The 22,539-nt window shown below is 38.0% G+C and overlaps 1 protein-coding gene across 4 annotated transcripts; it reads right to left on the bottom strand.

The window, feature by feature from the left end:
- Positions 1-2,922: 2,922 nt before the first annotated feature.
- On the bottom strand, positions 2,923-21,805 carry LOC133264744 (solute carrier organic anion transporter family member 1A2-like). Of its 4 annotated transcripts, none has more exons than XM_061444605.1 (16): positions 21,625-21,805; positions 20,836-20,982; positions 19,750-19,842; positions 18,548-18,689; positions 16,492-16,624; positions 15,595-15,701; positions 13,912-14,058; positions 13,514-13,612; positions 12,835-13,068; positions 11,225-11,389; positions 9,930-10,125; positions 9,032-9,197; positions 7,793-7,977; positions 5,177-5,241; positions 4,520-4,637; positions 2,923-3,647 (listed from the first exon to the last, which is right to left on the bottom strand). In XM_061444605.1, exons 3-16 carry the CDS (start codon positions 19,807-19,809, stop codon positions 3,488-3,490), a joined length of 1,977 nt encoding a protein of 658 aa, XP_061300589.1. In that variant the 5' UTR covers positions 19,810-19,842; positions 20,836-20,982; positions 21,625-21,805; the 3' UTR covers positions 2,923-3,487. The 4 variants fall into 4 exon arrangements, with proteins under 4 accessions (XP_061300589.1, XP_061300591.1, XP_061300588.1 ...); XM_061444607.1 differs by lacking the exon at positions 21,625-21,805 and adding an exon at positions 21,474-21,564 and having other exon boundaries at positions 9,930-10,080; XM_061444604.1 differs by lacking the exon at positions 21,625-21,805 and adding an exon at positions 21,474-21,563.
- Between the last annotated feature and the right edge of the window lie 734 nt (positions 21,806-22,539).

Raw genomic sequence — 22,539 nt, 5'->3', positions numbered from 1 at the left:
CCAATAACTTGTTGCTGGATATATCCAGTTTTTATCACAAGACCAGACTTACATAAATTGAAAAATGATTTGGCTTTTTGCATCTTAAATCCTATCCAGGTATGCTCAAGGTTTTCCGCTCTACAATCTGCAGGTTGAATTAGCTCCTAGTGCAATGAGGCTTGCTTGGATGCAGAGTATGTGGCAAGTATTTATCTGCTAAAACTCAACATGAGATAGAAAAAATACAGAAATAGCCTGCTTTTCACTTTAGTTGAAATGACTGAAAAAGAAAGTAAGCTTGAACTGTTACTAATACTTGTCCAAAACTGTAATGCTCATGTATTCAAAAGCTATACCATGTTAATATGTTTGTATCACAAACACAAAGCCAGCATTCATATCATGTATTAATCATGCCCTCAGCCAAATTATTATGTAATGATGCAGTTTTGGTTACCACACCTCCTTTATGTCCACTGATTAAAATCAACTTGCCAGGTAACATTTTTAGCTCCCAAATTAATAATTTCCTAAAAAAATTAAAAAAAAATAAAAAATAAAAATCATAACTTGAACAATAATCAGAAATTTTTAATTGTGCAACAAGAATAGGTTTTGATTCTTAGAAGCAGCAGGAAGACAATGAAGTTCATACCAGACACAGCATTTTTTAGGATACATGTAAAATTGTTAATAATAACTTGCAAAAGACTAAGAAATCTGGCAATAAAGTAGCTGATCAAATTAAAAGTTGATACAAAGATAATAATGCAAAGAGAGAAAAAAAGAAAACAAACATAGCCTGCATATGCACAGAGATGTGCTTTTTATAATGCATTGACATTTTTCAGTAAGATACTGAAGACTGTTTTTGTTTCTTTGAAAATGATGGCTCAGCAGCTGATCATGGTCAAAAAAAAAAAACAATGAAACATCAGGGACTATTATGTAAGGCATTGAGTACAAAATGCTAGATAAATACATGTCAAAATACATTTGTGCACGGTTTGTGTACCATTGTCTTTAAAATATCTCCAAGGTGGTTGCATTGGTCACACTGAAACATCAAGTGTTTGTTTCTCAGTGTCTGGCAGCATCTGCATCCAGGCACCAGCACCTAGCCACTTGGTAGGTTTAAAGATCAAAATTCAATTCACAGGCAGCCTTTACTGAGTTGAAACTTCAGTGACAATGAACCACAGTGGATTGTACTGTGAAAGCCGTCTGCCCATCTTCCAGGCACTGATTTTTATTAATTGGACTTAAACCCAAATACTCACATGGTTTATAAAACACATTACATCTATTGTTACTACTGTGGCCATTATTCCCATTTGTGGCTTGTGCTACCTACAATGCTGACACAAGTCTTGGTGTTTGAAACATCAGGCTAGGATTGGCCCAAATTTGCAAGCACAGTGAATATCATCTGAATATGTACTATAACCCACAGCAAATAGCCTCTTTTCAAATAAGTGTCAGTTTGGGGCTGTCTTGAAATGTCTGACACCACCTACTTTAACAATACACATCAATAAGGCCACTTATTGCTTACATGCTTTGCTGAATCAAGGTCAGCATACTCAAAACTTACAAGGATCAAGTCTAAAGTTTGACTTTACTTTTGACATAATAGGTCCACATTTTTTCTAACAGTATTTTTCACAGTATTTTTCTGACCTTCCAACCTAATCCTAGGCTGTGGTACCAGACATGGCATAACATAAAGGATTTATGATGATTACTTTGGAACAACCTGCACACTCTGTTTCCTGGTTTTGCTCTGGGGAAGTGATGTTCCCACCACACACTTATGCTAAGAAGCTTCTGTACCATGCCATCACCCAGCCAGCTCCATCCAAGTTGATAAACAGTCTGAGTAGCAAGGTAATGACTTCAAAGCATCTCACGAAGGTGGCCTATTTCACTGCTACATTCTTAAACAAGTAAACTGGAACAACTGAAAAAGAAAGTTAATGTATCTACTAAACTGCTAAATTTAAAACTTGGAAAGTTTCCTATCTGCTTCCTTCCATTTCAGAGCACAGTGAGTTAATGAGGCCTGACTCTTTGGCACTTGTCCATTTAAATGGCACAGATTTACCTACCTAACAAAGCCCTTTTGTTTCCTACAGCTGTGAAATTTCAGTGCAATATAACTTTTCATGTTTCCCAGGTTACCTTGGCACCAAACTGTGACTAAATGCCTGAAAAAGATTTTTAACTCTAGCTTTGGAGGAATATAATATACACAAGAAAGAATGATGGCTTTAAGCAAGTGCCCCATGGTAGCAAGAACAATGCTGGAAATTAGCTGTGCTTCAAATGGTCACAAAGCTTCTGAGCTGCTGAAGCTGAAGAGAGAACTGCACTCTCTGCTCTGCTCAGTTACAGACTGCACCACACTTGTCTTTTTTTCTATTACCCTTCTGTCTGTTCAGCTACATCACCCAATGCAAAGGGAGGAAGTGTCTATGAAATCTTTTTAAAAGAGTTCATCGTAAGGAACTCCTGTATTTGAAGAATCTCTAAATTCTGGTGCTGATTTCCTGCTCCATGGGAAGAAATTAAATTTGTCATTGATTCCACAAGGGCAGGAAGCAATTCCAAGCACATGCACACATGCTGTTAAGAAGACACCTTAAAGCAGAATATAACTTAATGTAACTCCTTTGGGAAAATATCCTTCCCATTTTTTAGTGGCTGCAGAAGATCCTGGGTTGATAAAATGGGAGTAAGTCTGTGTCATATAGGACATGAGAAAATATAGGATTTAGCAGACAGCAACATGATGGGTAAAATACTCACAAGTATTGTTCTACAATTCTTAATGTGTGAGTTATTCCCTTCTTTAGTGAATGCAACTGAAGCAACAAATCCTGAGAATGTTTCCTTGTCCATACTCTATGCAAACGTAAAACATCACCTAACACCGCAGTTAAAAAAATGAACTTTTTTTTATTTGTTATTGTTACCACAGCACCAAACCATGTCATAAGCCATGTTCCCAATATATTAACCACCTACATTATGCAGAATAACAAACAGCCCTTGCCTGAAAGGACCAACAGTGTAATTGAATAAATTTATGGAAAACTCAGGCCCAAAGCAGGTACAATGAAAATGTCAATGAAAGAGGCTTTGGCAGTAGCCATTGTAGAATTCCAAGATGACATCTGGCATCACTGGAGTCGGTTGCAAAACTCCCATTATCTTCAGTGAAACCGGGACTGAAAACGTAATGCTTTTATTTATTTCACAGTCCTTTGCTCATGCAACTCAAACCTAGCATTTTGTAAGTTTTCTTATTTCTACTTCTCATTCTTTTGCACTAATCACATTTTTACAGTACTTTATAAGCTGATACTTTTTGAATAACATAATTAGGATACATCTATGTATAATTCTATTAATCTCTGCCCAAGTTCACTAAAGTATGAAATCTTTCACAAATATTTTACACTGCAAGGCATTTTCACAGTATGTCTTGCTTTGCTTTGAAATATTATTTCAATGCTTCTTGTTCTTTATCCTGCATTTCTACTGGTGCATTTACTAAGACTTGGTTTTCAGTTTTAAGTTTCTTCTTTAAAATAAGGAGAATTACTGCACTTGGGATATAGGACACTCCACGTAATATTGCTGGCAGGCCGAGATAGAGCCCCCTGAAATAAAGGATAAGCCTTATTAAATATATGCATTTGTAAAGAAACAGCAAAAGTGTTCCGCATACATTGTTTTGTAACAATTGCCCAGCCACTAGAAAGCTTGTGCCCTCAGCCTTTTGGATCTCACAGAAGACAAATCAATAGAAGAACAGAAACTATGTCAGTAGCAACAAAACAGTTACTTAGATGACCCATATTCAGGCAACTAATTTAGGCAGCAAAGTTAGCCATCTGGTACCCTATGGATCTCTCCGCAGGTAAAAGAGAGAGCCCTAAAAAGACTAGCTCAGACCACCTAAGTAAAATTACTGGGTATTCATGAACTAGCATTTTTCTTTTAAATCAAACTCAACACAATACTAAAAGGAATCACCCTGAGGTCACTATTCAACAAGACTTTTCTTCAGAATTTCCACATTGCTTGTTGAAGGACTACAAAAGCATGACCATAGTATCCTGGGCTCATTTCCAACTTGGGCATCTATATCCTCTCCTGTATTTTAATTCAAGTACTATTTCAACCATTTTCAACCATGATTTTGCATAGTCACCACTTAACAGTTTTCCACAAGGGCTTACTGCTTTTTTTTTTTTTTTAAATCAGAATTCAGTGTTTTAAGATGTGTTCTCATGAAAGGCTATTAATGAAGTAATTATGGCACCAGAACATTTCTGTTCAGAGGGTGTTCCAGCATCTGTGGCAAAGGCTGCACTTGACAAATAAAGTTAATGCCAAAGAAAAAGTGTTGTGTCAAATCCCTAACATAGGAGCAGTTGGTCTATTAGGAAAATATAGACTGCAAAATTATATCTCTATGAATGTAATAATACAGTAAGCAGGAAAAATTAAAATAAAGTAGAAAATATACCTGTATGCGACAATGTCATATATCCTACATGCTCCTTCTCCACCACAAGTCATAGTACCCCACTTTAAGCAAGTCGTATCTATCAAAGCTCCAAAATAGATGGGAGATGGGATTCCAGCTAAAAAGAATATTAGCAACACCTCTGTGAGTAGCACATTTCTTCTGATTAGCAGATACACTATAGAACCTATGCGGTTTCTCACCTCTCACAGTCCGTCTGTCCTGTCCTCTTGCAGCATGAACCGTGTTCTCTGTATTTCTTACATTCTCTCTTCTTCCTTATCCACCTACCCTCAACCACAGATTTTCTTTCCTGTTGTTTACAATATATATATGCTACAATATGGACTGTGATTTCTATTCAAAACAGAACATCTTCTCTCATTAGTCAGTGTTGCGTTCAATGAACGTACAACAAGGGTGAAGGAATGTAAAATGTCTTTCAGATGAGCAGACAATATAGTCAGCCTATTTCCCAGTATAAATGCAAACTGAAAGCTGTTTTAATTTGCCACACTGCCTAGATCTGTAAAAAGCCAAATTCCTCCTGGTCAAAGGCACTACATAGTAGACTCCATAATAGACTGCTGTGTTAAGCCCCTTGAGCTCTAGATCAGACCTAACTGTGCTTCTAAAGTGTGTTAAAGCTTTTCTTACCAAATACTCTTGAAGCTAGTCCATGGATGCCCACTCCAAATGACTTTTCTTCAGGCGTTAGAGACCTATGTATGTGATAATTACATTTTACACAAGTTAGCAGAGGAGACATTAATAAGAGATGTTTACCTCTTGGTTTTCTTTTTCTTTTTCCATTTTTCTTTCCCCAGCAAACTATCACATTAGGCCCAAATCATTATAATTAGAGCATTGGTTGGTTCATTATCCTCATTAGTTGACACTGAAGTTCCTTAGCTAGGACTGCCAAATTCACAAAAGGAAAAGCAGTTGTCCTGGTATCATCCACTTGGGCTGAAGTCAGTGCAAAGTGCAAGATAGTTATGCCTCAACCAGCATCATGTGGATGTCATCAATCAAGACATGGGTATCACACACAACTCTCAATATCTTGGTGCACTGACTCTACACTAATTAAGGATACAGCTGATAGCCAGAAGCAACAGGTTATAAAGCTGACACTAAACCTTAACACAGTACAGAAATGACATAAGATTGTCACAGTATCACACAGTATCACAGTATGTTAGAGATTGGAAGGGACCTCGAAAGATCATCTAGTCCAATCCCCCTGCCGGAGCAGGAACACCTAGATAATGTTACACAGGAATGTGTCCAGGCGGGTTTTGAATGTCTCCAGGGAAGGAGACTCCACAACCTCCCTGGGCAGCCTGTTCCAGTGTTCCGTCACCCTCACTGAGAAGAAGTTTCTTCTCAAGTTTAAGTGGAACCTCTTGTGTTCCAGTTTGTACCCATTACCCCTTGTCCTATCATTGTTTGCCACTGAGTAGAGTCTGGCTCCGTCCTCGTGACACTCCCCCTTTATATATTTATAGACACTTATAAGGTCACCCCTCAGTCTCCTCTTCTCCAAACTATAGAGACCCAGCTCCCTCAGTCTTTCCTCATAAGGGAGATGTTCCACTCCCTTAATCATCTTCGTTGCCCTGTGCTGGACTCTCTCCAGCAGCTCCCTGTCCTTCTTGAACTGAGGGGCCCAGAACTGGACACAATACTCCAGATGCGGTCTCACCAGGGCAGAGTAGAGGGGAAGGAGGACCTCTCTCGACCTACTAACCACCCCCCTTCTAATACACCCCAGGATGCCATTGGCCTTCTTAGCCACAAGGGCACAGTGTTGGCTCATGGTCATCCTGTTGTCCACTAGGACCCCCAGGTCCCTCTCCCCTACACTGCTAACAGGTCGTTCCCCAACCTATACTGGAACCTGGGGTTGTTACTGCCCAGATGCAGGACTCTACACTTTCCCTTGTTATATTTCATCAAGTTACTCCCTGCCCAACTCTCCAGCCTATCCAGGTCTCGCTGGATGTCAGCACAGCCTTCTGGCGTATCAGCCACTCCTCCCAGCTGAGTGTCATCAGCAAACTTGCTGATAGTACACTCAATTCCCTCATCTAAATCATTGATGAATATATTAAATAATACTGGTCCCAGTACTGACCCTTGAGGCACTCCACTAGTTACAGGCCTCCAACTAGACTCAGCCCCATAGACTACAACTCTCTGGCTTCTCTCCTTCAGCCAGTTTGCAGTCCACCTCACTACCTGATCATCCAGTCCACACTTCCTCATTTTAGCCGTGAGGATGCTGTGGGAGACTGTGTCAAATGCTTTGCTGAAGTCAAGGTAGACCACATCCACCACTCTGCCATCATCCATCCACCGTGTTATTTCCTCATAAAAGACTAAGAGATTGGTCAAACATGATTTCCCCCTGGTGAAGCCATGTTGACTGCCCCTCATAACCCTCTTATCCTTGATATGCCTTAAGATGGCACTAAGGATAAGGTGTTCCATCACTTTCCCAGGGATGGAGGTGAGGCTGATGGGTCTATAGTTACCCGGGTCCTCCTTCTTGCCCTTTTTGAAGACTGGAGTGACATTTGCTTTCCTCCAGTCCTCAGGCACCTCTCCCGTTTCCCAAGACTTGGTAAAGATGATGGAGAGTGGTCTAGCAATGACCTCCACCAGTTCCCTCAGCACCCGCATGTGCATTCCATCTGGACCCATGGATTTATGGATGTCCAGATTGCTCAACTGGTCTCTAACCCATTCCTCATCGACTAAGGCAAACCGCTCCGTCGACCTGACTTCATCTAAGGTCTCAGGGGTACAGGGCTCTTCAGGACTGCCTGCAGCAGAGTAGACAGAGACAAAGAAGGCATTCAGTAACTCTGCCATCTCTTTATCTTCTGTCACCAGGGCACCCATCCCGTTCATCAGTGGGCCTACATTGCCTCTGGTGTTAGTTTTGTCTGCCATGTATTTAAAAAAGCTCTTTTTGCTGTCCTTGACCCTTCTCGCCAGGTTTAATTCTAAGGATGCCTTAGTCCTCCTAGCTGCCTTCCTACATCCTCTAGCAGCAGCCTTATATTCCTCCCAAGTGGCCAGCCCCTCCTTCCATGACCTGTAAACTCTCCTCTTCCACTTGAGCATACCCAGCAATTCCCTATTTAGCCACGCATATTCTTCCTCCCTTCAAACACAAACCAACATACTTTTAACTCTTGAGGGTGTTTGGCCTCAGAATAAGAACTCCAGTAGTTTTCTTATGATAAGGACATTTTACTGTACCTTATCAAGACCATGTATCCAGGCATGGCTGCTAAGGAAAAAATGAAGCTGCAGACTAATGACAATATTAAAAAATAATGAAGCATCTTCTCACAGTTTCCTTCTCCATCACATTGGCCCAGAGTTGCAGAGATATTTTGAGATGAAAACCCTGAGGCTGCAACACAGGTGCAGTTTTCAAATACCTGTCAAAAGAGTATTTTGATCACACAGATTGTCAAAACTCACGCACCAAATGTGAAACATGCACAGCTAGCACCTAGCTCCCTCTCTTCTGAATGTGTATGTTACACATGTGCAGCACTGCACTGCAGCCTCTTCCCCTGTCTGCCAGCACAGGTCCAACCATCATCTGTATGCAGCATATTGGGTTAGAGAATGAGAGAGAGCTATGGTCTTATGCAGATGGGTGAGTGGCTCCTCAAGTAGGACATGATCAAGAGCGCCCTCATTTTTAGTACAGTTATGTGGACGTTCCAGTTCCAACAGGTCTGACTCTCTTTTTCATAATATAGTGTCTTCTTTCACACTCCAGAAGAAACCAGAGATGTTTGATTGAGGGTGGGTTGCAACATTCTCACTCAAACACTTGATTCTACTGAAATCATTGAGACTATTGCTACAATAAGGGCTCTCAAATGTCAGCCAAAGTGTTCAAGGGCATCAGTACCTGGCCCTTATTGTTACCTAATACTTCCCTAAAATATTTGTAAAATAGAGGCTTTCTAATTCCTGTATGATTTGGCATTTATTGAACTCATTATTTTTTATTGGTTTCAATCTAATTAGAACTTATAAATTTTTCTTGTGGATAATGTATCGTTGATTAAGATAATTAAAGTTCTGTAATACCCAGTTACTTATTTAACTCTATAGGGTAAAAGAGATTATTAAGTTCATGCTAAAGAATTTAATTTTAGCTGAAATATTCTTTGGTACTCAGGTTTCTAGCTGGCAATACCCTGAGAATAATTTCTTATTCCATTCTGATCATTTAATACTCCTTTGATTATTACAAGAAAAGGAGGCTTCTTCATTGTATTATTTAATTTAAACAAACTAATTTTCATATTCAGTTTGGAATTTCTGTTGCCACTCAAGGAATTTTTCCAACTTTTATGTATCACCTTGTATGTCCACTTAAATGTACATGCATGGATATTTCCCAGCCTATATTGACATGGCTATTTCTCACCTACTATATTTCATAGTTACAGCACAATAAAATGTATGCTTTACCATACTCTTTCCAGTTCCTCTTGAGGATTTACACCCAGCAAGACAAGGCGACATGTAAGTGATTCCATTGTTCCCACAAACAGGGTCCCATATTTTAAGTGGGCAATCACAGTCCCTGTTGCAGCCAGCAAGTAGAGTACTTTCTGTGTAAGAAACTTGTTCTATTCTGAAATACATTTAGAAAATTAATAAATATTTCAGTAATGAAATACCTACAGTAACCTTTTGAAATGCTTAAGGCTCTATTCTAGCTCACGTGTTGATCCAGGACACAATCCTACATAATCCTATCCTACAGCTGTACCTTTTTATTTTTCCGTAGGATGTTTTATTATATTAATATTATCAAACCATAGATAGGTATGCATACCCTTCAGCATTTTTCTTATCTATGCATATATGTTCTTCATTGTCTATAAGCATCATATATTTTCCTACTTGTGCATTTTACAGACACACAACCCTGCCCAGTGATTAATGGCAGGCTTCAAATCAAGATGAGACGAAATATCCTCTGATAACTCAATAGCAATCAAATTCCAATAAATCAGCATAAGATAGTGTTTTGTCCCTCTGTAATTCTGAAATTGTATTCCTGTATGCCTAATTTGACCAACTTTTTCTTTCCACCTGCAGTTACATGACTTGAATGTGTAATTACATAAAGTATCAATATGGGCATGTAATTGCGTGATTCTTGATGTGGATATCTTTTCTAATACACTTTAATATTCAAAACAGGGATAACAGAAGACAAACCTACTGTCTCATACAAGTAAAAATCCTGGAGAATTTAGACCACTAAACTAAAATGTTGCAAAGGTATGGATTCCCTGGCTAATTCTTGACGAGAAAAATCATTCTGGTGTCTTAAGACCTAAGTCTTCTTGTGCCTTACCCTTCATAGGAAATTGTAAGGCCAGCAACTGGTGAAGTATCACAGATAGTCCAATAGGCACCAAAGTAGAGAAGGTATTCCAGTAAAGATACCCAAAATGCTATTTTCGCAGCCAGATAAATATTTATCTTGAATTTCTTCATGAATAAGCCTCCAAAAAAATACCCAACACATATAACTGGTAAGTTGTAAACTCCTATTTAAACAAATGAAAATTCCATGTTAAAATAAAGGCGAACATCAAAGCCATTCATAAGGGAAGACCCATACAGTGCCTGTGACTGAATTTAACTACAGTGAGAAATGAGTCTCTAGTTCCCTTGCACCTCCAAAACATCTGCCAAATTCAACAGCAGTTGGGAACAGCTTGGAGAGGTGCTAGACAATAGGACTAAAATGATTCGTTGGGAAATTGCAATCTAGAATTGCAATCAAGTTCCAACACACATGCATACACATACACACACACACACACACACACACACGCACAAAGCAGTGTTTCAATACAGCCTCCCTAGCTGACAGAGAAACTCAACAGGAAGACAAGCTGGTGGAGCACATTTTGGTGCACCCTGAGCATCACAGAAAGGGAACAAACTTTCAGTTTTTATATGGGATTACTGAACATGCTCTGATGTTTCTTCGCTGTTTGATACTTTAATGAAGACTGAAAGACATTTAGGAAGTAGTTTTACACATGCATCATATGGTTTGGTTGGCTTTGCCCAAGACAATGTTGGTTCTCTAACAACACCTGACTCTGGGTGGGCATGGAGAATGAGGGGAAAAGGGAAGACTGAACCTGAATTTGGATCCTCTCACTTTAGCATGTATTTCAGTACAGAAAATAGTCTATCTGAAAAACAACCCAGCCATGCAGTGTCAAAGCAACAGAGATATGTGATAGGTACAAGACTTTGGATACACAGCTTCAAACACTGGTGACAGAGGGCAGTAATAATACTCATCAGGTCTGGGATATTCTGTGTGGCAGATTTTAAAGAAAATGGTGGAGCTACTGTGAAAGATGAGCACTGAGTTAAGTTTCCTACCAATTCTGCGCCAATTCAAAAGATGGGAAGTTGATTATAAAATTCTACACAGAAAATTCAGAGATGCTTAGCAGAAAATGCATGATTACTTGGAAATATTTTGTGGTGTGGACTCTTAGCTGTAGAAGCATTTGACCTTAGTACGCATATGTATACATGTACACATGAACGTATATATATACATAAAATAATAACTGAATTTGCACAGAGGCATCACAGAGCAAATAAAAAATGAAAACGTACCAATTAAAAAGATGGCATCTGATGCAGATTTTCCAAACTGCTGTTCCACATATTTGGGCATGAATGATAACATACCATTGAAGGCATTGAACTGTAACACAGTTATGCATATAAATAACATATAAACTGGGTTGTGAAGCAGAGCCTTGAGGAAGGGGATGAAATCTGGAATGAAATAACATAATGAGTTAGTGTGATGCGCTATGAAAAGAATCACACAGTGCTTAGTGTAGATGAGGGAGGAAAAGTGAAACAGAAATAGACCTTAACTGGATCAGGCTAGTCCTTGTGCTTTACCAGACACCACAGGCCAAAGATTACTTGCTTAGCCCAGGCTACCCCAACATATTGTTTCTACACATACATAACCTCACACACAGACACATGCACACCAATGCATGCTGCTTCTTATTTAAAAAAAAAAATAAATAAATAAAAAAAAAATCACAGTGATAACCTTATAGTACAAGTTTCCTGAAGCTTTTTAGCTGTACAGTGACTGAACTTTGCCCTTACAGATTTGCAGCTGCAAATCTTTTTCTCCCATCTTTCCTACTGCTCTTTCTCTCATTCCTTGCCCTCAGACCATTCAGCAAACCCCCTTTCCTGAACCTGGCATGAAAAGAAAACACAAGGGGGAAGGGGTATAAATCCACTAGATAGCTGTGACAACCTGCCCCCAGGTTTGATCACTGATTTCGATTATTTATTATTTGCTATTGTGAGTGGTGGGGCGGAAGAGGCCTTTTCTCACCAGACCAGTATATTACTCATGGATTCATTTAAGTCTACATGACAGCAGAGGAAGATGCTATGTCGTATAAAAATGAAGTTGTAATATCAGCAGAGATCTGAGTGTTCACACCAAGTACAAATGGTGAATTTGCAGAACTCATCTTGAAATACTTATGAGAGGTAGCCGAGAGCACTTACTTTCTGAAAATTAAGATCCTGTTAAGGGGGCCTGGGCTGGGTATACAGAATCATAAGACTACTCTGAAGATCCTAGCCTTTGACATATTTTATTCACTTACATTTCCAACTAGTACAAAAAATGGAAGGAAAAAAATAGCTTCCTACAGATACATAGATCTAAAAGACCACAGATGTGAAAGCTGCTAGTGGTAACATGAATAAATGTAAATCAAATAGATCTTAAATGTTTATGAGACACTTAAGCACCTGTAAATTCCTTTTTATGCTTTATGTTGGACTCAAGAAATGCACAAGACTTGAGCTGCTTTTCTGCACACTGAATGTGAGGTACAAACAACTAATATCTGTAACTTATTCACAGCTCACTGAGTTGTAATATTCTTTACCAGATTTCAGTGCATTAATCCTCTACCGGGAAAAATAGATCCAGATTCTACATACACCTGAAAAGCAGGAGAGGGAAAGGAGTGAATTTAGTTCCTTGAGCTACAAAATTATCTTTCTTCCTCTGTGAGACACCATTCTAAATGCCTGTGCAAATCCTTTAAACTGCAGAGAGATGAAAAACAGAGCATGCGTTTTATATCTTGGACCCATCTTTACTCACAAAAATACACATAGTTCACATCTTAAGTTTCTAAATTAAAAAGGGAAAGAAAGACAATATAACTTGCCTTTAGCAATTTCATACATAGTCTGTTTGGCTTCATTTTTATTATTTTCTTGCAATGGTACTACACTTTTTTTACTTGTCTCCACAGATTCATTGCTTTCTCCTTCCCTCAAGAGTGACCTTGGCAAAAACCAAAAAGGTATTCCCGCAAGAAGATTCAGTGATGCACAAATCAAAATGCCCAGCCACCAAGCTCCAACCCAGCGGGCATCAGTAGCTGCTATAGTTATATTCTCTACAAAAAGAAAAAAAACGAAACTCAGACATGTTCACAAATATTCACCGTGTTTTCTCCTAGCCATCTCTGAGATGTGATATAAGTATTTTAAAGATTCTTAAAATTAGGCTGATCAAAGAAAATAGTCTCCAGTCTTTTTTTTTAATGTTGCAAAATAGTAAATTTCAGTGTTTTGTATTAAATTCTAGTCCTTTCTTATGTTAAGCCAGATGACACAATTGTTCATCAAATAATTTATATGCAGGTTCATTTGTGTATGTGTGAATTCAGGCCTTTTATTGAATTGAATGTTATACACAGATTTTCCATTCTAAAAGAAACACCAGCAAGCTCAGATAAAATTAAGACATCCCATATTAGCAAAGAAATATCTTTCAGTGCTGAAAAATACACCAGCATGCCTACTGATTTATATGTAGGATTTTATATATTCATCCATTACCTGCATCTACCGATCCCAGATCAACAAACAGTTCTGCACAGAATGATGCCAACAACAAACCAAGGAAAGGGCCAATTACAGTTGCTGTATGTAGACATCCTAAAGTATGAAAAGGAGAAAACATACTAAATTAGAACCCAAACATAATAATTTTCTTGGAATTATTACATATGTTTAGGACAGTCTACTGAATAGTCTTCTGCACCTAAAAATGGCCTCATTTCAACAAGTTCATCTGTAGTTAAACACAAGTTCTACAGTGTTACTATGTTGACAAGGCAATAATATGTTTTCTCCATTTATCAGACTGAAGGAAATCATAACAATCTTTTCTTTTGCTTTTGTTTACATATTTGTTAGTTTGGAGGAGGGGAGTTATCACAATCGGGTAGTCTTACCCAGATAGAAGGGTGAATTCTCTGCTTTGGCAAAATCCTCCAAATATGAAATTCCTAAAGGCATGATAGGAGTTTCACCCATTCCACGTACTATGTTTCCAACCATCACAAATATCCACAGCAAGGACCCAGGCTCTTTTTCACATTCTGTGAATAATATAAAAAAAAAACAGAATTAATGTTTTAATTCTAACCATTAATTAAATTCTAGAAACAAAAATTTGACTAACAGATTGAACTTTGGTAGGTAGGTCTGTCCTGTAAAACGGGAGAATAAGTAGTCACAATACTTAAAAGCCTCCAGAACTGGAAGAAGCACTTCCTGGTGAAGAATTTAAATCCCTTCCCTCTCCATGCCATACCTTGTCCAACCACTGCATAACCATGGCCCTTCCCTTAACTCATTTCCCTCACCAAAACTGCCATTTTTATGTCAGTGAAGAGAAGACAGCATCTGAACCTCAGTGATGAAGGGATGAAAAGTCATGCCCGACTAACCTGATCACTGTCTACAACAAAGCTGCACAATTTAGAAGAAATGCTTTACCTACTTATACCTTAATTTGTGCATTTAGAAAAGAAAAACAATATCTGAAATGTTTAAATGAAAGTTTAATACCAAGCTATTAAGTATGCACTTTTTCCAGCTTTCCCTTATGAAGATGGCAAAATTAATGCCTTTAGTGACATGCAGTCTTGGAAAGCTTGGAATCACATCCATTACTAAATGGAGACACAGAAAATTACAGCACTATGGTTTGACGTCACTGTGTTGACACAATATTACGGCAGTGTGATTCAGCTTTAACACACATTGATGGAACACCATGACAAAATGTAACAACTGTGAGGTTCATCTCGCTTAACTTTTGCCATCCAGCAATCATCTAAGTTTTCAACAGTCAGCAGGTGCATCCAGGAGGTAGTGTGACTCACCCTGAAGTACAGAGCATTAATGTCCTTACAGCAAATGTACAGCTTGAAGAGCTCTGTAGTCTCCTTTGACCAGCTATCAAGGGATCTTAAAAAGAGAGATCAGACTAAATGCTTCCCTTTGAGGTAGCTAAAGGGTCAGGAGATTAATCCCATCCTCAGTGTGAGGATTTTGTGTATGATGATTTGATAGTTGCCTCTTAGCCTTTTGACTTTATAGTAATTACTTTATATGCATATTGCTAGTGAACATACATGGTTCAGTCTCCCAGATAAGTTTTAGCCCAGTTTAAACTATTTTCACTTTTCTCTAAATGGAAGTGGGATCTATCTCTTTTCCTCGTTCTTTTAGTTCTTGTGTGATACAATGAAGAAGCATCCTGGTCCAGATTAATCATTGCCCAGATGTGTTTCCCACCTCCTCATAGTATCATAGTAGTTCAAGTCAAAAAGAGAACATTTGTAAGAACAACTTGGTGCTGTATTTCCCCAAAGCATACTGACAGGGATGTTAACTGAGCAGTTTGAATACTGTGAAAACTGCATAAAAAAAAGCACTACAGCTCTCATGTCAGAAAATAAAGAAACAAGAAGGCTAGGAAATTTCCTGAGCTCTGGTTTTTATGTCTGCAAAAAGTACTGATCAAAAGCAGAACCTTGAAATAATTGCTATTAAAAATAAATTGTGTTTACTTAAACACTATAAAAACTAAGGGAAAAAAATATTATTAAACATAGGAAGACCCATACCTCTTGATGGCTCCTCTGTAGGTAAAGAGAACAAACTTTGATTAACAAGGCAGAGAGGCATGACTGAAAAATTCTCCTGTTGTGAAATGCTGCTTTCAATACGATACCTATTTGAACCAAAGGAAAGCATGCATTGGTTAAGAAGAAATACCTCAGAACCATCTCATAAATCTGTAGTTCAGTAATGAAGTGACCTATAAGAAGAGTGTGTAGCTGTAAGAAGAAGAAAATGTTAAAAATTTACAGAGCCTCAATAAGAAATCAGACTAGGAACAAAGGAACTGTAACAGGAAATCAACACAGCACTTTATTCAGGCTGTTATCTAGCCTCTAAGATAATCTTGTAACAGATGCTACAGGGGGAATTGATGAAACACTCTAATGAAATCCCTTGTATTATTCTCTCTTCTATTATTCTTCCATTCTAACTCAATTTGCACCCTAGGCAGAGGAGGCCACCAAGGCTGTCAGAGCAATACCACATTGGACATAACAAAATTAGAGGATCTGTCATCCAGGCTCCAGACCAAAGACATCCTTAAAAATCATTGTACTGCCATCCAAGTAGATAAGAGCTAGTAGTGTAATGTAATACTATCACAGGCCACTATTTCTTCAGGGAGTTCACAAGGCATGTGAGGCAGCACAAGCATGTAGGCAAGGGCAAGGGCAAGTGCCTTCCTTTCCTTTGGAGAGGGGTGGCTTTCCTCAGGAAGTGATGACTGAATTCTGAAGCCATCTCAGAAGCAAAACAAAACAAGCTGCTTTACAGTCACCACATCATTCTGGTGCTCAGCAATGTCTCTCTCAATAAGTAATACTATTTCAGCTGGAGAAGTTACAGATTAAGACACATAAGGATCACAGAAGCTGCTCTGAGCTAAGCAAAATACTCACCTTCCAAATAGGAAATGAGGAATTGATATTAAAAGACATCCAAACGACATAACTGTGCACCCCAAAGCAATTATTCTGGGTCTGTGAAGCTTTGCTCCAAAGTAACTCACAAATGCTATCAGCAGCAAGTTGCCTGCAAAAAGAACCTGGTTCATATTTACAAACCAAGGCATCCTTATATCTCCTAAAGTGCAACATGAATTTGAGTATACCTTATTAGTTCAACATTTGTTACTTCTCTTACCTTGTAAATCTGTAACTAGACAGGGAACTTCCTAAAGCAGTAATTCCCTGCTATCTGTGATCTTTTTCTAGAAGATTTAGACCACATAGAAAGAACATGAGAACAGAAGGCAGAATGGAAAAGAGATCACTGTGAGAGAGATTTTTGACTGCATCTATGTAAAGAATTTTCCCACTACTTTACATAAAAACCAAGCTCAGAGGCTGCAGAATAATGGGTAGCTTAGGAAGCTGTTCTCCTAGGATACTCTATTTTGCAATGTGTGGGAAAACACAGAGTCATATATTGCAAGGTTTCTTTGTACTGAAAATAATGAACACAAGATGACATACAGAGAAAAAAGAAATACTAAATTAATATTATTTTCAGTAATGGTTTGAAAGGAATAAAAAAATACATATTTTTGTACCTAGTATAATTTAAAAATACAAATGTGCTAAAAATCTTTGCTCTCCTCCGCTTTCACTTGAGAATCAGTTGATTTTCTCTGCTTTTCATTTATTGCTATGCAACTAGAGAATCAAGCTTCATGTTATGAATCAGGACCCATAAAAATAGAAATTTTGTAATCGTATACCTACTAATTTTGTGATCTTTTTGTCAAAAGAACAAAAATATCTCTGAGTGATGAGCATCATGCTTTGAAAGAAGATAACACTTTTTTTTTTTTATGTGTGATTGCTAGACAAACTGTATTGAATCAGTGGCTTGAATGACACTTAAAGATGTATACTTACATGGTCCTAGTAAATTATTTAAGTCTTCCATATATACTGACTCTTAACCATTTCAAATATTATTATGATTCTTCACCTTTACATCGTTGGAGATAAGAATGCCAAAATTTGTTATAGAAAAGTGCATATGAAGATAAATTATTTAAAATAATAATCCTTTTACATGCTACTTCATTAATCTTGGCCATTTCATATTTCTTAAAGTCTCCATCTTATCAAAAGCAAGAATATATTCTGGGTATTCTTTCTTTATTTCAACTTCGGGCTGCCCCATCAGACTGCTTTACAGGCAGCAGCAAAGTGTTGCTAAAACATTCTTATTCTTGCACATGCAGATATAGGAGACCAGGAAAAGGGAGACAGAGCCTTACCTCCCTTCTCCATCAGTATATATGAACCTGTGCAGACCACTTCCTCAGCTGAGCCAGGGATACTAAAAATCCACATTGTAACTTTAAGGGTATAAACCACATCCTTTAGGGATCTCTATAGAGGCATGTTTGAAGCTAACAAGACTTTTGCTCAGCTTTTTTCACAATGACAAAATATAAGCTTATCACTAGGCAATAAAACTCACTGACAGGCAAGGTGTCACTAAAAGTAGAACTGAAAACCTTCTTTACAGTTGTTCAAGTATAAAATCTTGAAATACTATTAAGTTTCAGTAAGGAGATTATCTACTCCAATCAACTTTGAGGTCACTGATCAGAAGAGCTATAAAACGGTAAATATGACCTTGAATTCAAACAAAGATTATAAAATCTTTCTGGTTTGTTCAGAAAGATTCAATACAAATCTCTTAAACTGGTTTTATTTTGTTACTTGCTCTGTAATATCTTATGCTAGTGCAGAAATTAGATGAACCAATTTTTAATCCTAAACTTCAGCATTTATGATCTCCTCCTAGTTTCCAAAACACTAAATGTGTAAGTACCAGCTGAAACAGTAGGATACTTGGTCACTATTGCCACATAAGAGTAATTGACAGGTTGCTATGAACTTGAGAGTCACAAATACATGCTGAGCCAACATATTATATTTTTAGAGAATAAGAAATATTAAAATGAATGCTTACCTATTTCAAAGCTTCCATTAATGATCCCCACTAAGGAAGCTGGAATATTAAATTGTTTCTCTAGCTGTGTAAACAAGCTGTTCATGTAAGCACCTGACATTGTTTTACCAACAAATGCAAGTGATAGTGCCAGCAGAAATACCTAGGAAGGAAAGAGGAGAATGCATAAAGAATTATATATATTTAGGAATATTCCATGGTTATCTTCCCCACCAAATATGTCTTCCAGGTAAAACAAGTGAACAGTTTTGTTCCACTGATATGTGGGTAAATATCATCATCATATCCTTGTCCACAGTTGTGGCTTCATTAAGCCAAAGATTTTGTTCTTCATCTACTCCCATTGACCAAGACTGTCTTCAGAAACCTTAAACTCTGTAAAAAATATATATAGTCAAGACGGGAGCAGCACAGCCTCTCCTACCTTGTGTCTGCTGCAAGATTGCCATCTGCAGGACTAAGTAACGTCTGCAGCCAGACCAGGATGTAAAGATCTTTGCACCCTTTGCTCATCTGAATGACAAAGTAATTGCAGAGATAATATCGTTTCCTTTGATCGAACTACTTGATCAAGTATCTGCTCTCCCATCTCAGTAGAGGTCATGAGCCGGGAACAAGACATTTCAAACAGAAGTAAATAGCAGATAGGAGTAGTGTCCTTTTTACAAGAATGTAGTAGCAATTGACAGTAAAAACCAGTAGCATTAAAATAATTTTAGGGTTCTCAAACATTTCAAACAATGAAATCAACAGCATTTTTAAATACATCTGCAAATGCTAAAAAGTATAAGTAATGTATTCAGGTTTTGAATTGCTATTCAAACCAAGCTATTTTACAATTTTTTATAGTGCTTCTTGACAACTTGAGTAGTCTACGGTACATCAACAGCCAACTTTTACCGCCATGTCACAATCAGTAAAGGCTCATTTCAGAGGTTTTAGAAGAAATGGTAAACACGTCAGACTAGGGAGATTACACAAATTCAGAGGTGGAGCTTCAAATGAGCAATCAACCGTACCTCCAACACATTACAAAGGGTAAAGTTCAGGGACATAAAAAGCAACACATGATAGCTGACAAACTTGCTTGACCTCAGTTAAGGCGTTAAAGATAAGGAAAAAAAAGTAACTTCTACCAAACTACTACAAGTGCAAGCAATTATAGTTGTGTGTTCCTACAAAATGATAAAATATTTTTGTACCTTCAGCTTGGAAATGCAGCAAAATTTGTCCCCTGCACCTTGCTTCTCAGCTTCTGTCATGTTGCTTTCTATAATTGGTCCTGATGTCTAAGTCTGTCCGATGATCCCATTACAGTGTTAAAAAAAAACGACACAAAAGAAACAAAGAAACATTTTTGTTCCATGTTTGCAAAACATCAGATTCATTCTAAGATATTTCATACTTGAGTGTCTTCCTTAAATAATTGTGAACTGGATTCCAAAAAATATACACTTCATTCTAAACAAGAAAATTTGACTTGAATGTCAACAGCATAACAGCTAGCCCTCAGTCCTCATCAGATACTGAATGATTTCAGTGCTATACAACCATTAAGCAAAGAACAGAGGAAAGAAATGTTCTGAGGGCAAGCTGGTTTGTCTGTGACACAGTTTTTTAGCCCTTTTCACAAGCATTTAGTACTGACCACATGGGAGACCGAACTATGAAGACGCATACATTTGACTGGTGTATACCTGTCTCTGTGGTCTTTATTTACTGTGCCTGTCCTTGCTAGTCATAAAAAGAACAATTAGTTCTTCTCTGCATGTTCAGCTGAGCCCTCTCCCTTCCACTGGCATCAATGTAAATTTGTTAATTTTAATATAAACTGTATTGGAGACCAATCTCTTGGCATTAAAACTAGAAATAAAAATAAAACAAAAACCACTAGACCAATTTAAGTTCTAAATGGAAACAAACCAGATTCTGCTCTCCTTCCCCCCCCAAGATCTGCAAAAATTCGTCTGTCTCCTTTTAGTCATCTCCATCTCGACATCATGGCTAGAGCTTCTGGTAGTGCTAAGTCACCTGCTTTCTTACACATCTTACATATTTCCCAAAATTGTGCTCACAGAAGGAACAGTATATTCCATGGACTTGGAACATACCTGTAAAAGTCCCTATACATCTGAGGGTTAGCACAATGAGTTAAACAGAGAGAATACCATTTTAAAGATTTATCTCTAAGGACTGTCACAAGGCTTCATTAAACCAAGTTATTCAACACAGTTCCCTGCTGCCTGATGGGGTAAGCTGAAGAAAAACAGGGCAAGTCAGAACCCTACCTTATAGTTGGGGTGCATATAGGTTAATTTCCTCTTTTTTTTTTTGTCTCAGATACACTTTCCAAGTACAATCTTGCAGCACCTGCTCTTCTCTATGTTTTCCACTTCATAAAGTCATGTCTGGGAAGCAAGCCGTCTTTAACAAGCCTGCCAACAGAACTGAATCGTCTTTCACATTCTTTAACCCAACATCCTCTCAATCAATCTCTTAAAATACTAATTTCTACAACAATGTTAATCCTCTCAAATCCTAGCAAATTCATGAGCATTAACTCCTTCTACAGGTAACTCCTTACTTGGAGTTTCAAAAGTGTATAGCATTCCCAGAAACACTTTACAATTAAGGTGGTGAGCAACTCAGACAATTATCATTGATATATAAACAGTATGCTTTGCTTGAAGATGTTTACACAAACTGTGCTCAATCACAGTACAAAAATGTGCTTATACAGGTTTGCACCTTCTTTGCAATTTGGCATAATAGTTTATATCCCAGTGAATCATTTATCTTAATACTATTTTATTCAACAGCAGCCCACCCTGTTTTAGCAGATACAGTTCAAATTGTTACTCAAATGCAATTACACTAATGTTAGATAAAGGAAAATATTCTCAGGGCAAAACAATTAAGTACTTACAGTTTTTTAAAGGTCTGCAGAAGAAATGACTGATATCGTACCCTTAAACTTTGACTTTTAGTCCAAATTGTTGAAAATTAACCCAAGTCTATTTACTGCAGAATTTGTAATTTTGCCAAATGGTTTCAGTTGTGCATTTTAGAGTACTCACTCAGATGTTAAAGACACCAGTTGACTTCTTAAGAAAAAAATTATGCCCATCTCTTCCTCTTCCCCACCAAAAAAGGCCAAGAGCGACAGCTGTGTCAGATCCCCTAGCACAAAGCGATGACACTCTTGCCCACTGAAGACATCAGAGAGTACTCACAAGCAAGAAAGGAACTTTAAATGTGCACATAACTGTAAGTTTACAGACTAGGTGGTGTCCTAGCAAAGGGTGACACAGGGTCAGACTGGAGGAGGAGAATGAGTTTGTGTCTTGAGAGGGTGCCCAAGACTCGAATTAATGTATGAAAAGCAGCCCTGGCACACTACAATCATTGGCCTCTTCTTGGTGGCTTGGAACGGTCTGAAAGAAAGTGTAGCCCTTCCCTGTTGATATAAAGCACTTGGTAGCTCAGCTGTGAGGCAGAACTGCGTCTGAATCAAAAACGGAGAAAATTACTTCAGACCTTGAAGCAGAGAGGCATAAAATCACTCTTGTCAGCAATCCCAGCTCCTGATCATCAGTGTTTCTTCTCACTGTATCAGTCTTTCTGGGTCTATTTTTGAAGTATACAAGTTTAACGACATATACTGAGGTGTTAATTCTAAAAGGGGGCAAGATCCTAATAACTAGCCACTGCAACAATCATTAGGAGCACCCTTTCCTTTGGGACTTTTGTTGCATGATGATGGTTCACCATGAAAAAGTGGAAGACAAAAAAGCCACCCATAGCAATATAGCTGCTGTGATTGATCTTCAGGGTAGGTGCTGCTAATTACTGATTACTGGACGTTACAAATACAGAATAGTTTGACCAAGTGTAAATATTTCTAGCTAACGTGACAAGAAAAAGATTACATACCTTTGAACAAATTGGGTAGACATCACATCTAAGAATCTGTAGATACGCCAAGTACTGGT

The sequence above is a fragment of the Pezoporus flaviventris genome, unplaced genomic scaffold (assembly GCF_033815535.1).
Source record: "Pezoporus flaviventris isolate CSIRO_AGI_PZ_B2104156 unplaced genomic scaffold, CSIRO_AGI_Pfla_v1 ptg000002l, whole genome shotgun sequence".
NCBI classification, from domain to species: domain Eukaryota; kingdom Metazoa; phylum Chordata; class Aves; order Psittaciformes; family Psittacidae; genus Pezoporus; species Pezoporus flaviventris.
The sequence above is the reverse complement of the archived record's forward strand: the minus strand, read 5'-3'. Positions and strand labels throughout refer to the sequence as shown.

Bases quoted from the DNA above. Each gene is read 5' to 3' on its own strand.
- LOC133264744 (XM_061444605.1), bottom strand. From the start codon at position 19,809: ATGACAGAAGCTGAGAAGCAAGGTGCAGGGGACAAATTTTGCTGCATT. The intron at 16,625-18,547 runs GTAAGCATTCAT...TTCTTTTTGCAG, and splicing joins TAATGGAAGCTTTGAAATAG to GCAACTTGCTGCTGATAGCA. The intron at 10,126-11,224 runs GTACGTTTTCAT...TTGTTTAAATAG, and splicing joins AGATGCCATCTTTTTAATTG to GAGTTTACAACTTACCAGTT.